Here is a 16,047-nt window from a genome sequence, read left to right on the forward strand (position 1 = left end):
GGCTCCCTTCCTGAAGCAGGGTTTTCTTTCTTTAAAAAAAAAAAAAAATTTAATCCTCAACCGAGGACATTTTTTCATTGGGGGTGGGAGGGAGGGAGAGAGAGACAGAGACAGAGAGACAGAGAGAGAGACAGAGACAGCAATTGGTTGCATTCTTGTACGTGCCCCAAACCGGGGATAGAACCCTCAACCTGGGCGTGGGCCCTGGCCGGCCAGGGCTGAAGTGGGGTTTTCTATCGAGTCTTTTGATTCTTTTTTAAAAAGCTTAAAGTCACCAATATCCCCAAAGGCATATATTGGAGTGGCCAACTCTGGCTTCCCTCAATATGTATGAGTATTTTGTGGTTTCTCAATTAGATTGCAAACACCTTGCAGTTTACATGTTTCTTATCCCCCACCCCCAAAGCAATGCAATGTACACAACAGGCATTCAATAAGGACTTTCTGGTTGGTTAGCAAATATAGATGAAGGGCGATGGCCTTGACCAAGGCCAATGTGCCTGGGGACTTTAACTGGCTGAGCATGTTCAGGGTTGGCTCCGTCCTCTTATTTTCATCCCAGCCCATCTGGCAGTCCTGAGTGACAAACTCTGAGGTAGCAAACATCTTCCCAGAAAGGGTCTGGCATTTACTTAGTGGTCTTAGATGTGGGCTGAGAAACAGATCAGCAACATGCTCTCCTCTCTGTCTGAAACTCTGCCTGTAGAGTTTCTCTGGAAATCTTCCCTGAGTTGCAAAAACTCTTCGATCCTGTTTCTTTCTCCTTTACGGTTATCCTTTTCCTCCCTCTCATTTGTGTGTGTGCATGTGTATGTGTGGCGAATTGTATGATTCAGTGTTCATGCACTGTAAACAAGGGCCAAGTATAACCAAGTCATGTAGAGAAAGAAAACACATGAGTTAAAATGACATGCGAGTATATTCTGGAACAAGTCAAATAGCACAGCAATAATATGAGAGTTCAAAGATGGTAGAAATTGCATTCAATACAAGCCTGGAAACATACATGGAAGAGGTGGACGTTAAGAGGAATCTTGAAGTAGGGGTGAGAGTTCTTACTGGCCTTCCCCAAATAAATACTTCCCCCTAGATAACAAAGTTAACACATTCTCATCGTGACTCCTGTAGAAAGTATGAAGGAGTCAAAAATAAAATGAATTATACTCAGCTATAACCTTGTCTAACTAACATCCAAGGGTGATAATGAAAACTATTTTCTGTTTGTTATCCTGTAATTTCTTTTACAAGTACTTTATTCCACGCACCATCTGATATTCTATATCTATGTGATCTAACATTTCATCACAAACATTTCCTACATTTTAAAACATCTTTTTTAAGCCTTGATTAAATGGTTGTATGATACTGTACCAATGTGTGAGGTTTTGTTCTATGCCACCAGGCAATCCTCCAATTCTCAGTGGTTGCTTGTAACAGAACAAACGACGGTTTGGCTGCCTGCTTCAACAAAAGCCCATCTCGTGAGGTAGGTGATGGTGCAATAGGAAAGAGGTTTTATTCAAGTGCCGTGCGACCTGGAAGAATGGTGGACTCTCGTCTCAAAGACCACCCCTCCTTCCTGCTCAAGCTTGCAGTTCTTGTAGGGATAGGGAGGAGAGAGCTTTCTTCTATCCAATTATCTTGCTAGCTTTTGGCACTTCCAGGTCCAATCCCTTCACCCTTCTAGCCTTTGGTGCCACTCACTGTAAGAACTTCTCCCTGCCACCATCTTGGCCAATGGGGGAGATTCCCCAGCACCCCAACTGGCTGTCTACTGTAACATGCTGACTGACTGAGTGTCCCAACATTTGACTAAATTCTGACACTATCAAGTGTCAGATCCCACGGGTTAGAGCATCAGTTTCACATGACTGCCCCCCTCACTTCAGATGCCAATCACGAGTCCAGATTATTACCTGTCCTTCTGACCAACTGGCTATACATGGAAGTTCCCACAATGCCCTCTTCAAATTTGATTAATTTGCTAGAGGGGCTCACAGAATTCAGAGGAACATTTACTTACATTTACCCACTTATTGTAAAGGGCACGGATAAACAACAAAATCAACACATGCATAGGGTAAATTATGTGGGAAGGGGTAGGTTTTGTTGCTGTCTCTGGGTGTGCATATCTCCCCACACCTCCATGTGTTTGCCATCCTGGAAGCTCAACAAGTCTTCTTGTTCAAGAGGGTTTCTAAAACTGATGAATTAATTTGTTATTGCAGTAACATTGGTTAATAACATTATATAAATTTCAGGTATACCAGAATTCGATATCTGTACACTCCACTGTGTGCTCACCACCAAAAGTCTTGTTTCCATCTGTTACCACATATTTGACCTCCCCTTACCCATATCACCCTCCCCATCCCCCTTCTCCTCTGGCAACCGCATTCTGTTGTCTATACCTATGAGTTTGTTTTTGTTTTGTTAGTTCGTTTGCAACTTTTTTTGTTTTATATTCCACATATGAGTGAAATTATACGGTTTGTGTCCTGTTCCATCTGACTTCTTTCACTTAGCATAATACTTCAAGGTCCATCCATGTTGTGGCAAATGGCCATGTTTCAGCTTTTTATGGCTGAGTAATATTCCATTATATATGTTCCATGTCTTCTTCAATCATCCATCCACCAACAGGTCGCTTTAGAGCTTCATCTGCAGTGTCCCCACTGCCCCTTCCCAGGGAGCCTGCAAGTTCCAACCCTCTAATCACTTGGTCTTTCTGGTAACCAGCCCAATCCTGAGGCCATCTAGGAGTACCACCCCAAGTTGTCTCCATAGCATAAACTCAAAAAGGGCTCCTAATGAATGACAAAAGACACTCATATTGTTATGTGAGAAACTCCCAGAAACTAGGTTCTTCTTGCCAGCGCATTAAAGAATTGCAGGCCAGCGAGCCTACTAGCATGCAAGCAAAGTTTATTAATGCTAAGTTCTAATAGGAAAGCACAAGCAAGGGTGGCTAGAGCAAGGGTGGCCAGAGGCCGGGTGGCCAGCAGAGAAGTGGCCAGGAGCCCCACCCCCCACCCTGCCCCAGGCTGAGGCCAGCTGGCCAGGGATCCCCCGTGTGACGAGAGAGCCACCGGGCCAAGAGAAGAGGCCGAGAGACAGAGTCCTTTATTTGGTGGGGAGGGGTGGGGGTGAATAAGTTACATTTTGAGTGGCGGGTAAAGGCGGAGCCACCTTTCTGGGGGAAACGTGACTATCCAAACGTAGGTATGGGTGAGGGGTCTCTTAGCCCGAATCTTTATCTTGCTCCAGACTCTATTTGTTCACGTTGCATACGTGACAGGAGGCAGGCAGTTGACCAAAGTTGTTTTAGGGGCTTTTTCTTTGGGCACTGTGGACCCCCTCCCCGCCCCCCCTCCCAGGCCTTGGGACGAAGACACAGTCTGAAGGTTTTCCTGTTTCCAGCTAGTGGAGATGATACACACAGACGTTCAAGGGCCCCCACCTCCTGCACTACCATAGTTTACTTGTTGTTCGGGACACCTGGCAGCCTTATCGGACCAGGCTCAGGATTTCTGGGTCAACGTGTGAGCTTTTGCTTTTAGCCTCCTGCACTAAGTCCTTGGTTAGATTGTAATGGTGAGGGCCCTGCCTTTCCCCCCGCCCCCCTCTGGCTGCTCATTGCACCGTGACAATATCACTCAGGAAACTGTAAAGGTTTGAAGAGCTTTGTGCCAGGAACCAGGGACAAAGAACAAATCTACTTTTTATTATGCCACGACTGTTATTTTTTCATTCTTTTCCTCATTCAAACCATATTTTTTGTCAACCATAACCATCACTGTATTTCAGGGTCAAGCACAGTGCCTGGCATTTATTAGGTACTCAATAAATATTTGTTGTTTTCTCTTTTTTTTAAGGATATTTTATTGATTATGATAATACAGTTGTCCCATTTTTTTCTCCCCTTTATCCCCCTCCGCCCTGCACCCCCCTCCCACCAGCATTTTCCCTCCTTAGTTCATGTCTGTGGGTCATACATATAAGTTCTTTGGCTTCTCCATTTCCTATACTATTCTTAACGTCCCCTGTCTATTTTCTACCTGCCATTTATGCTTCTTATTCCCTGTACCTTTTCCCCCTCTCTCCCCCTCCCTCTCCCCACTGATAGCCCTCCGTGTGATCTCCATTTCTGTGATTCTGTTCCTTTCCAGATGTCTGCTTAGTTTGTTTTGGTTCTTGATTTTTATGTTCAGTGGTTGATAGTTGTGAGTTTGTTGTCATTTTACTGTTCATAGTTTGGGTCTGCTTCTTTTTCTTAGATGAGTCCCTCTAACATTTCATATAATAAGGGCTTGGTGATGATGCACTCCTTTAACTTGACCCTATCTGGGAAGCATTCTATTTGTTGAATGAATGAATTGATGGCCCACACTGCTAGTCAGGTACCATAATTCAGTTGGCCGTTTTCTCCAAAGCTGAACATTTAATATTTTTTCGCTATTTGTATAACCAGTTTGTCTTCGTGCATAAATCCCCGGTGGAAAGAATTTGGACGGAGTTGAAGGTGGAAGAGAGAGTTTAGGCAAATCACTTAAAACGAAGATGACACAGCAGGATAAAAAATATGGGAAAGCAAATACATCAGTTTGGCGAGAGATGAGGTAGCGGATAAGTTATATAAAGATTAGCCAGGGCTAATGGTTACAGTTCCCCAAATTTGTACACCAGTTAACAAATCATGGAGTACCTTCATGAACTCCATGTCACAAAATTTTTTTTAATTTTTATTTTATTGCTGTTCAAGTACAGTTGTCTGCATTTATTCCCCATAACTCCCCCCACCCCAGCCATCCCCACCTCTCTCCCCTGATCCCACCCCCCTTGGTTTTGTCCATGTGTCCTTTATAGCTGTTCCTGGAAACACTTCCCCCTGTTCCCCCATTATCCCCTCCCACCTCCCCTCTGGTTACCGTCACTTTGTTCTTAATTTCAATGTCTCTGGTTATATTTTGCTTACTTCTTTGTTTTGTTGATTAGGTCTCACTTATAGGTGAGATCATTGGTATTTGTCTTTCACCGCCTGGCTTATTTCACCTAGCGTAATGCTCTCCAGTTCCATCCACACTGTCGCAAAAGGGTAGGAGCCCCTCCTTTCTTTCTGCTGCATAGTATTCCGTCGTGTAAATGTACCATAGTTTTTTGATCCACTCACTTACTGGTGGGCACTTAGGTTGCTTCCAGCACTTGGCTATTGTAAATTGTGCTGCTGTGAACATTGTCCATACTACCCAAATTGCAATTGATAGATTCAATGCAATCCCTATGAAAGTAGCAGTGATGGGTTTCACAGATATAGAACGAACATTTCAAAAATTCATATGGGACCATAAAGGACCCCGAATAGCCACAGCAGTTTTGAGAGAGAAGGACAAAGTAGGAGGGATCACAATACCTGACATCAAACTGTATTATAAGGCCACTGTAATCAAAACAGCCTGGTACTGGCATAAGAACAGACACATGTCACATAATTTTTATAATGGCATCATCTGCACTTTACAGATGAGAATACTGTGAATCACAGAGTTCGAGTGACCAGGGACACACAGTCAGTAAATAGTGGTTATGGAATTGGGTTTGAATAATATGCTTAAATTTGGGGGGTTAGATTGAGCACAATGGATAGTAATTAGAAGGTCTAATTCGCTATTATTGTTGTTATAACTTTTGATTTAGAAGTACAGCGGTAGTCAGGACGTTAATTTGTTCTGGAACTCGTGAGGAGTGTCGAGACCGAGGAGTACAGAATGATGAAGCATTTTCTGTAGCAGGGCAGCGTCACGACTCATACAAATTCTAGCAAGTGTGACGAGTCCCGAGCAAGCACTGAGTGGTGAAACATTTTTTTCTTGTCAAAACATGATGAGTACAGGGTTTGATGAATTCTGAAGCCGACAAGTACCAAGGTATGACTGTAGCTTATGACTTACAAGAAGTTGGTAAATAGTACATAGGGATCCTGCATGCCATTCATGTAGCTTCCCCCAGTGGTAACATCATATGTAACCATTGTATATTGTCAAAACCAGAAAACTTTGGCATTGGTACAATACTATTAGCTTAGAGTTTCTCAACCTGGGCACTGATGACATTTTGGAAGGGATCATTCTTTATCGCAGGGGACTCTGCTGTGCATTGTAGGATTTTTTTTTTTTTTTTTTTTTTTTTTTTTTTAGTGTCCTTGGTCTCTGCTCACTATATAGTAGTGGGGTACCCCATTGTGACAACGAGAATTATCTTGTGATGGAGTGAATGAGAATTAATGAAGAGCAAAGTGTCAAGGATGATTCCAGGGGTTCTGGCTTAAAACAGAAGATAACACCACTTACTGAGAGGAACATGTGAAGGCTCAAGTGTCGGGCACAAAGAATAACTTTGACCGTGGATGTTGTGACTTTGGGAAGCCAGTGGGCCTTCTAGATGCTATAAGAGAGATAAGCACTGTAGACATTATACAGAAGCTTGTTCTTTGTATAATTTGAACTAATGCTAAATGCTCTTGGCACTCACAGGTGGAAGTTCAATTTCTAGGACACCAAAAAAATTCGCAGGAAGTAACTCACCACTTAGTATCCTCACCACTTAGCTCAATAGCTAGCTGTTGGTACACAGCGGGGGAGAGCTTTGTAATCCGGTTTCTCAAGCATTGGGCAACAATTATGTGAATGTTGATGCAAACTAATATGAAGAAAGCATCCAGACGATGAATTCAAAATGCTTGTGCACCTGTTAAAAATTTATTCTTGAGAAACTGACATCACATATGCTTGGGTGGACACATGGAACTATTTTTTCATTTCTAGTGAAAATAATTGGAAACGAGTGAAGTAGAGTTCTATTTATATTTTTGGTGACGTTGGCGTAGTGGTGTTTAGGAAGGGTAGGGTGGGGTGGAAATAAGGATCTTAATTCATTTTTGCTGTGTCCTTATTTACCCGAAGAGGAAAGATCTGGGCATTATTCCTCCTATAGCAATGATATGGAAGCAGGGTTCTCCTAAGGAGTCATCAGAGCAATGAGCTAAGGTGTATGAATGGTTAGTCATAGGCAGGATTAAATACAAGTTTAAGAATTAAAAAGATATGTCCCCTGGTATATTCCAAGTCCCACATATGTTCAGCTGTAAACATCTGATGATGTTCCCAACTCTAGAAGGGTTCTCCAGTGATAGGAGGGGGCCTGCTCTAGGCTGAGGCATAGTAGGGTGGGGTGGAGCTTCTGGAGTCACTGGGAGTGTGCAGCAGTGCTCTCTGAAGCATGCCTTGTCACGCCTGTCAGAACTAATGGGAGGGGTCAGCCTGGATGGATGAGGATGGATTTTTTAACTGAAGGGGAGCAAAATTTGCCACCCCCAATTATGCTACTTTGGCATATTGACTATTTTGAATTTAAGTTACTATACTTAAGTTACAGTATAAGAACGACACTCTGACCCTCCTCTGACCCCTGAAAGCAGAAAATAAATTTCCCATGTGAAAGGCATCATCCCTGCACCAGGAAGTCATCCTTATCAACAGAGATAGGGAACTTAGGGCTGAGAACTTTAGAACTTTTGTAAAAAGACTGTTTTATCAGCTAAGGAAGAAGCCACGTCAATATAGAAAACTTTCCAGAGGTAAAGTGCCCTGGTCAGATGGCACAACTCACATTGTGTGGACACCGAGCTGTCCCACTGGATGGAGCTAACTGCTTAGAAGCTGGGCTTGCACTTGTGGCAGGTGTACTGGGTGACAGTTCTGACTTCCTTGCCTGACACCTGTGACACTCCTCCAGCACCCACTCATGGGTCTTCCTTACCACCCCGTGCCTCGCAGTCCTGTAAGGAGCCCTGTGTAGGACACAACTGTGGGCTGGTGGGTGGAGCTGTCTGGTTGGCACCCAAGCTAATGCAGGCAGGGAAAAATGGTAAGGTTCTTCTGAGTTTGCTGGCCTCAGACTCCCCTTTTACAATAGAAGTCCCCACTTCTGGACACTCCCCTTCAAGCGTAGGCATCTTTGTGATAAGTGACCACTTATTTGGATTGGCATACATCCTGCCTATGGGGCAGACACAGGACCAAGTTACTTTAGGAGCAACCTAGACCAGATCAGCTCACAAGAGCCTGGAAGTATCCAAGGAAAGCCAGAGGCCTTATGGCCAGTGTGACCACTTACAGCTGTAGCCTGGCATAAATCAAACAGGGGTTCCGGGCAACTACAAATATCTGAGGTAGGAAAAGAAGGCTGCCCAGCTCAAGGCAGCCCCAATAATAATCCTTAAAGCTGACTCTGGCCTCCAGCTCTGGCTCAGAAGAAAAGGAACCCTCAACAGCTCCAGGACAGAGAGGCCCTCTCCTGCAGTTGTTTTTAAGTGTTTGGTAAACCAGTGTAGAGTGGCAGCCCTAAATGTTGATTTTGTGGAATACTCAGAGACGTCAGCCTGAAAACATTGATAACGTGGTTGGTTGTGCAGCATGGTGGGGTGCAACGGAGAGGTGCAACTCTTGACATGTGTCTAAAAAAGGAAATAAACTAAGACAATTTCAGAGTTCTACCAACCTAAGAAAGGCGTTAAGTGTTAGGCAAGATTAATACAGAATCAACTGTGTGCCCTGGGGATACCACACACAGCGAAATTTCAGAAACTATCGAATGCATTAGTGAATACTGTTGAGGAATTTCCGATCCCTAAGAGATCTTTTCTTCCTCTTTGTGAAGAGATGGGTCATGCGGAACTTGTTGGCAGTGGGAGGTGGCTCGTAGTTCAGGCTGGATGCTCACCTGGGGTAATTTGAAATACTTCTTCATTTCCTCAGCAGTGATGACTGACTTATGGGTCAATGGATCAAGAGGTGACTTTCTGAGACCATACACAAACCTAAGTTGCATCAAAGAATAATTTGGGGTGAAATGGAGGAGAAAAGTAAAGGAGGAAAAATCGGGATGGGCTTATTAGCTTTGCTGCCCACAGTGTGTGTGAGTGCAGTGACAGAATCTGGCTGCAGACCTTCTGCTGGGGAGCTGCCTGGAAAGCAGCCCAACCAGGCAGGCCACTGAGTGCCAAGGGCAGGGATCACGGTCATGGCTGACCGGGGCTTGGGAGGACCAGGGCTCTGCTAACCTCGGGCAAATGCAGCTCAGAGGAAAAGGAACAATTCAGTTTTGGTGACTTGCTCCCCCCCTTCCAAGGGTTTGTATAGTGCTGCCTCAATCGGGTTCTAAAGGGAAAAATCAGCCACAGAAACAAACAAAATGTTCTCATAGACTTCCAAATTCTACAGAATGAGCTACACCAAGAAAGTCTTAATATATGCTTTCCCCCCTCTCTTTTGCAAATACCCTGTCTTTTAAAACCAGAATTGTGAATAGGGGTCTAATATTGGTCCGTATGACAACCCACTGTGGCTTCTGGCTGTTTAGGGAGGTTGGAACACTGGTACATTTGAATCTCCCCCAGATGAGCTCTATTACACTGGCCTTCTTCAGACTACAAGATAAGGAATAGTAGGTTTACAGTTGTTGGTATCAAAGACATGCAGGTTACGACGATTACAATAGCTCTATTAACTCAGAAGATGTCACAATGCAACTGTAAACCTATTTTTCTCCACCCTGTGTACACTCATGCGCAGGAAGGATTCTAAATCCTAAAATCAGTGAGCAAAAATAAGGAGGCAGGCAGGGAGAGGAGGCCTACAATGTCAGTTTGTAGATTAGAAACTTTCTAATGGACTAAATAAAATGTAAATCCCATGACTAGGAGGCCGAATGGAATATGAGGTTTAATTGACTTTGTTTTAATAGTTGCTGGGCACTTGGAGAAAAGTCCTTTGTATGGCCCCACCTCCACATTGTTTTTGGTTTTTTAAATTAATTAACTTTTGTTGAGGTATAATTGACATATAACATATTAATTTCAGGTGTACTTTATGATTTATACGTGTGCGAGTGTATGAGGTCTGTACAGATAAAGCCCAGCCATTGCTAATATGAGAATGGTTTGTGCAACTTAGATATAACCTGGCAGCCAAGGATAGTAGACTGGAATGTGCCTGCGTGAACCATGACAACTTCACTGTACTAGTCAGTGGGGGTGATAGACGCCATTGAGTGAGCATGTGTACTGTGTGGCTGTCTCATTCAAAATGATGGAGCAAGTAGAGCAACAAATCTGCATCGAATTTTGCATTAAGCTTGAACATTCCTGCATGGAAACTATTCGGATGATTCAGAAGGCCACATATATGGGCAACTGCTGATTGGCAGCTTCATCACAACAATGTGCCCGCACATGCATCATGTCTTGTGCAGAGTTTTTTGGCGAAACATCAAATCACCCAGGTGACCCAACCCCATACAGCTCAGATTGGGTGCCCTGTGACTTCTGGCTTTTCCCAAAATTAAAATCACCTTTGAAAGGGAAGAGATTTCAGACCATTGGTGAGAATCAGGAAAATATGATGGGGCAGCTGATGGCGACTGGGAGAACTGTGTGAGGTCCCCAGGTGCCCATGTTGAAGGGGACTGAGGCGTCACTGTCCTATGTACAATGTTTCTTGTATCTTCTTCAATGAATGTCTCTTTTTTTTTAATAAACAGAACACTTTTTTTGTAAGATTTTATTTATTTATTTTTAGAGAGAGGGGAAGGGAAGGAGAAAGAGAGGGAGAGAAACATCAATGTGAGGTTCCCTCTCGCGCGCCCCCTACTGGGGACCTGGCCCACAACCCAGGCATGTGACCTGACTGGGAATCGAACCAGTGACCCTTTGGTTCACAGCCCACGCTCAATCCACTGAGCTGCACCAGCCAGGGCAATGTCTCTATTTCTCATATTACTTGGCTGGATACCTTCTGGACAGACTATTTTTATATATATATAAATGATCGCCACAGTAAGTCTAGTTACAGTCACCATATAGTTCCAGAAGTTTTTCTTGCAATGAGAACTTTTAAAGTTTATTCTCTTACAAGATGGCCACATAGGTAAATGTGGTACATGCTTCCTCCCACCACCACATCATAACTACAACTACAGAACCACCATCACTCAGAACCACCTGAAATCTGGCTGAATTTAAGTCCTACAACTAGGGAACTGAAGGAGCCACATTGAGACTAGTAGGAGGGGTGGAAGCATGGAACAGCCAGTCCCACACCCACATGTGGCAGATAAAAATCAGGAGGGATAGCTCAGCTTCAGAGGACCCCCTGAGGAGCCAGGTGTCCGGGCCCCACACCAGGTCTCCTAGGCCAGGGCTCCAGAGCCAGGAAGAAAAGTCCCCATAACTTCTGGGTATAAAAAGCCAGTGGGGATTGAGGCTGAGGGAGACAGGGATGTTCTGGAGTCCCAGGGAGTTCCTCTTAAAGGGACCCTACACTGACTTACCCGGACTCACTCCCTCGGAGCTCCAGCACTGAAGCAGCAGTTTGAAAGGCACCAGAGACATATGGGGAAGAATTGAATTGTCCTACATTGGGACGAGAGCTAGGAGGCAGCTTTCTCCCAGAAGTGTCAACCGAGGTCATCTTTCCTTTGATGAGCCCTCCCCCCACAAAGCCTGCAGGCGGGCGCCATATCTGAGACTCCATCCATGAACCTGGCTCACACTGTTTGCCAATACCCTAGTCATTCCCTGAGGTCCCATCTCACCCAGCTTTCGGACCCAGCCAAGCAGTTTCCAGTGGCTTTTCCACGAGAATGGCCTGTGTTGGCTCATGCTTCGGATTTTCCTGAAACCTCTCAAACAAGCAGCACCTGACCTCAGCATGCTCTGTACCTCTTGCTAGGTGGCCGCAGCCCCAGCACTAACAGCAGTCAGCCTTGGTTTGCAGCTTGGCTTCACCTGGGCACCTCCAAGCCCAGCACAAGTAGCAGCCATCTGCAGATCGCTCTGTAACTCACACCAGGTCGCCTCGAGCAGAACATAGGTGGCAGTTGACCTTGGCCTGTACCTCCTGGGAGGCTCCAGAGCCAGTGCATCTGGTGGACAGCTCCAGACCACGTTGAAGCGCCACCACCCAGCCACCTCCACAGATGACACAGTCAAATGGCAGACTCAGCGGACACCAGAGCCCCACGTAAGTTAAGTACTGCTCCGGGGGTGGGCCGTTACAGCTGAGCCTCCACAGTGGTTGGTGGTCACAGCCAGTCCTTGCAGCTTGCCAGCCTCAGGGCAAACCCCTCCCATTGACCTGCAAACAACAATCAAGGCTTGACTACAAGAGGAGGGTGTGCTCAGCCTACATGGAAGGTGCTACCTGGCGTGCCCAGCTTGGGTGATAGGGGAGATTGTGCCATTGGACCCTGCACGATACATGCTATATTAGGCCACTCTACCAAGCCTGGGAGACATAGCAGCTCTATCTAATACAGAGAAACAAACACAGAGAGGCTGCCAAAATGAGGAGACAAGGAAACATGGCCCAAATGAAAGGACAGAACAAAATGCCAGGAAAGAGCTAAACAAAATGGAGGCAAGCAGTCTACTAGATGTAGAGTTTAAAACACTGGTTATAGGGTGCGCAATCAACTCAGTGAGAACCTCAACAGCATAAAAAAGGACCAGTCAGAAACGACAGGTACATTAACTGAAATGAAGAGTAATTTGCAAGGGTGTACAACCTGTGGCCCGCAGGCTGCATGCAGGTCAGGACGGCTGTGAATGCGGCCCAACACAAAATCGTAAATTTACTTAAAGCATTATGAGATTTTTTTGTGATTACAGGTTGCAATGTATTTAATGTGTGGCCTAAGAGAACTCTTCCTCTTCCAGTGTGGCCCAGAGATGCCGAAAGGTTGGGCACCCCTGAATTTTACAGGAAATCAACAGAGTAGATGAAGTTGAGAATCAAATCAGCAATTTGGATTGTAAGGAAGCAAAAAACACCCAATCAGAACAGTAAAAAGGAAAAAAAGAACCCCGAAAATGAATATAGTACAAGGAGCTTCTGGGACAACCAACATTCGCATCATGGGGGTGCCAGGAGAAGAGAGAGCGCAAGGAATTGAAAACCTATTTGAAGAAACTGTGACAAAAAACTTCCCTAACATGGTGAAGGAAATAGACATACAAGTACAGGAGGCACACAGAATCTCAAACAAGATAAACCCAAAGAGGCCCACGCCAAGACACATCATAATTGCAATGCCAAAGGCTAAAGACAAGGAGAGAATCTTAAAAGCAGCAAGAGAAAATCAGTTACCTACAGGAGAGCTCCCGTAAGACTGTCGGCTGATTTCCCAGCAGAAACTTTGCAGCCGGAAGGGATTGGCAAGAATCCAAAGTGATGAAAAGCAAGGACCTACAACCAAGATTACTCGGCAAAGCTATCATTTAGAATCAAAGGACAAATAAAGAGCTTCCCAGACAAGAAAAAGCTAAAGGAGTTCATCACCACCAGACCAGTATGATATGAAAAGTTAAAGGATCTTCTTTAAGCAGGAAAAAGATTTTAAAAATATGAATGATAAAATGGCAATAAATAGATATCTATCAACAAGAAAATGCAGACAATTTTAACTGAATAAAAAAAAAAAAAAAAACAAGTGAATCTGGAAAACAAAATAAACAAACAAGGAGAACAGACACCAATTCATAGATGCTGAGAATATTTTGATTGTTGCCAGATGGTAGAGGGTTTCGGGAGATGGGTGAAAAAGGTGGAGGGATTAAGAAGTACAAATCGGTTGTTACAGAATAGTCATAGGGATGTAAAGTACAACATAGTGAATATAGTCAACAGTATTCTAATAACTGTGAATGGTGTCAGATGGGTTTAAGATTTATCAGGACCATCACTTAGCAAGCTACATAATGTCTAACACTGCGGTGTACATGTGAAACTAATATAATAATGTATGTCAACTCCAATTGAAAATTTTTTTAATGATTTAAAAATTTTTTAAACGAAGAGCTAAAAAATAAAATTTATTGTCCTAGCAACTTTCAAATATTCAGTACACTATAATTAACTATAGTCACCATGCTGTACATTACCTCCCCGTGACATTTATTTTGTAACCGAACATTTGTATATGTTTACGTCCTTCACCCATTTCTCCCAGAAGCTGGCAACCACAAATCTGTTTTCCATATGTATCCACTTAGTTATTTTTTGTTGTTTTAGATTCTACATATCGGATCATACAATATTTGTCTTTCTCTGACTTACTTCACTTAGCATAAGGCCCTCAAGGTCCATCCATGTTGTCATGTTGTCACAAATGTCAAGATTTCATTCCTTTTTGTGGCTGCATGCCATCCCATCGTGTGTGTGTGTGTGTGTGTGTGTGAAGTACACCATATATATATACCGCATGATATATGGTGTACACACACACACACACACACACACACCCCATATATATACCATATATATGATATAAATATTTTTTCTTTATCCACTCATCCGCTGTTGGACACTTAGGTTGTTTCCATACCTTGGCTATTGCAAATAATGCTGCGGTAAACATAGGGATACCACTTGTTAACCTTGTTCTAAAATGCCTAGTTCCACTCCCCTGCCTTAGGAATTGGTGATAGAATTGGGATCTCCTAGTTGAGGAGTAAGGGTGGCAGGGACCTAGAGTGCTCCTCCACCCCAGGCAACATCACCTTCTATCCGGAATCCTGATCCTGTAGCTAGATCAGTGTTGGCTGATTTTGCCCTGAATCCAGGATGGCTGGAGGGTGGGGGAAAGGTTGACACATGCAGAACTGGCAATGGTTTGCATCCTTCCCTCCAAACTACTGGCTAGGCATAAATGGAGTTTTAATAAATTTGAACCTGGTTTGGCTAAACTTTCCTTAGCATTAAACACTAAAACATCACCCTGGCCAGTGTGGCTCAGTTGGTCAGAGACTCGTTCCATACACCAAAAGGGTGTGGGTTTGATTCCTGGTCAGGGCACATATCTAGGTTGTGGGCTCAGTCCCCAGATGGGGCATGTGCAGGAGGCAACTAATCAGTGTTTCTCTCTCTTTTCCCCTTTCCCTATCTAAAAGCAATGAAAAATGTCCTCGAGTGAGGATTAAATAAGGAAGTAAATAAATAAATAAATAAATAAATAAATAAATGCCAAATAAAAAATTAAAGCAGTGTCCAGGGCTTCGGCAACTCTCATTTCCTAGCAAGACAAGTGATAAATCCACTTGGCCCCATTGCTGGACCACTGTTTTAGCTCCCAATAAGTTTCCTAGGATGAATATTTCCTCATAGTCATCCTTGAAGGAAACCTGTCTAAAAATTCAATGTGCTCCTCTTGATTAGTTCCTTCAGGATGAAGATGGGCCTTTGAAATAGGGGGCTGGTTCCCTCAGTATGACTTTGGAAGGGGTTGCATTTTTACCATGCTCGGCTCCCTGCCCTTCACCAGGGTGATACTACCTCTAGTGAGGAGGGAGCAGAGCAGCTGGACAGCTGTCCGGATACTACCAGGCAAAGCATTAACAGCAAAGACACAGTACAGCTCACTTGCATCCAAGACCTGGAAAGTAATTAAAGAATATTAAAGGTGGGAGGATAGGAACAGACCAATAAGCCTAGTCCATAGCTTGGCACATAGTCCATGCTCACTAAGGGTGAGCTGAAGTTAGGGGGCACAGTATTAGCTTTCCTAAGATATTTCATTCTACTTTATTTATTTCTTAAGATATTTTAGCAATAAGGAAATAGCTTCTCCCATTATGATTTAAAATCTCCCTCTGAAGTGGGGCATAGAGCAAAACCGAAAAGTGTAGTGATTGTGGGGGGGGGGGGAGGCGGGTGTGGGGGGAGGGGGAAGAGGGGGGTATAAGGGGGATAAATGGTAATGAAAAATACAGTAAAGATAAAATTTAGCCCTGGCTGGTGTGGCTCAGTGGATTGAACACTCGTCTGCGACCTGAAAGGTTGCCAGCTCAATTCCCAGTTAGGGCACATGCCTGGGTTGTGGGCCAAGTCCCCAGGAGGGGGCGTGCGAGAGGCAACCGATTGATGTATCTCTCACACACTGATATTTTGGCTTTCTCCCTCACTTCTCCTCTCTCTAAAAGTAAATACATTTTAA

The 16,047-nt window shown here is 44.1% G+C and overlaps 1 protein-coding gene and 1 non-coding gene across 2 annotated transcripts in view; one reads left to right on the forward strand and one right to left on the reverse strand.

The window, feature by feature from the left end:
* Positions 1 to 475: 475 nt before the first annotated feature.
* The window catches only part of LOC112310538 (eukaryotic peptide chain release factor subunit 1), a 53,688-nt gene continuing 38,116 nt past the window's right edge, over positions 476 to 16,047 (forward strand). Inside the window, 1 exon segment of the mRNA XM_053916903.1 lies at positions 476 to 532. Coding sequence (XP_053772878.1) covers positions 476 to 532 — 57 coding nt within the window.
* Positions 8,217 to 8,347, reverse strand: LOC128780041 (small Cajal body-specific RNA 20). Its single transcript, XR_008426040.1, has one exon. It is a non-coding gene; the product is annotated as a small Cajal body-specific RNA 20 (non-coding RNA).

The sequence above is a fragment of the Desmodus rotundus genome, chromosome X, assembly GCF_022682495.2.
Source record: "Desmodus rotundus isolate HL8 chromosome X, HLdesRot8A.1, whole genome shotgun sequence".
NCBI lineage: Eukaryota > Metazoa > Chordata > Mammalia > Chiroptera > Phyllostomidae > Desmodus > Desmodus rotundus.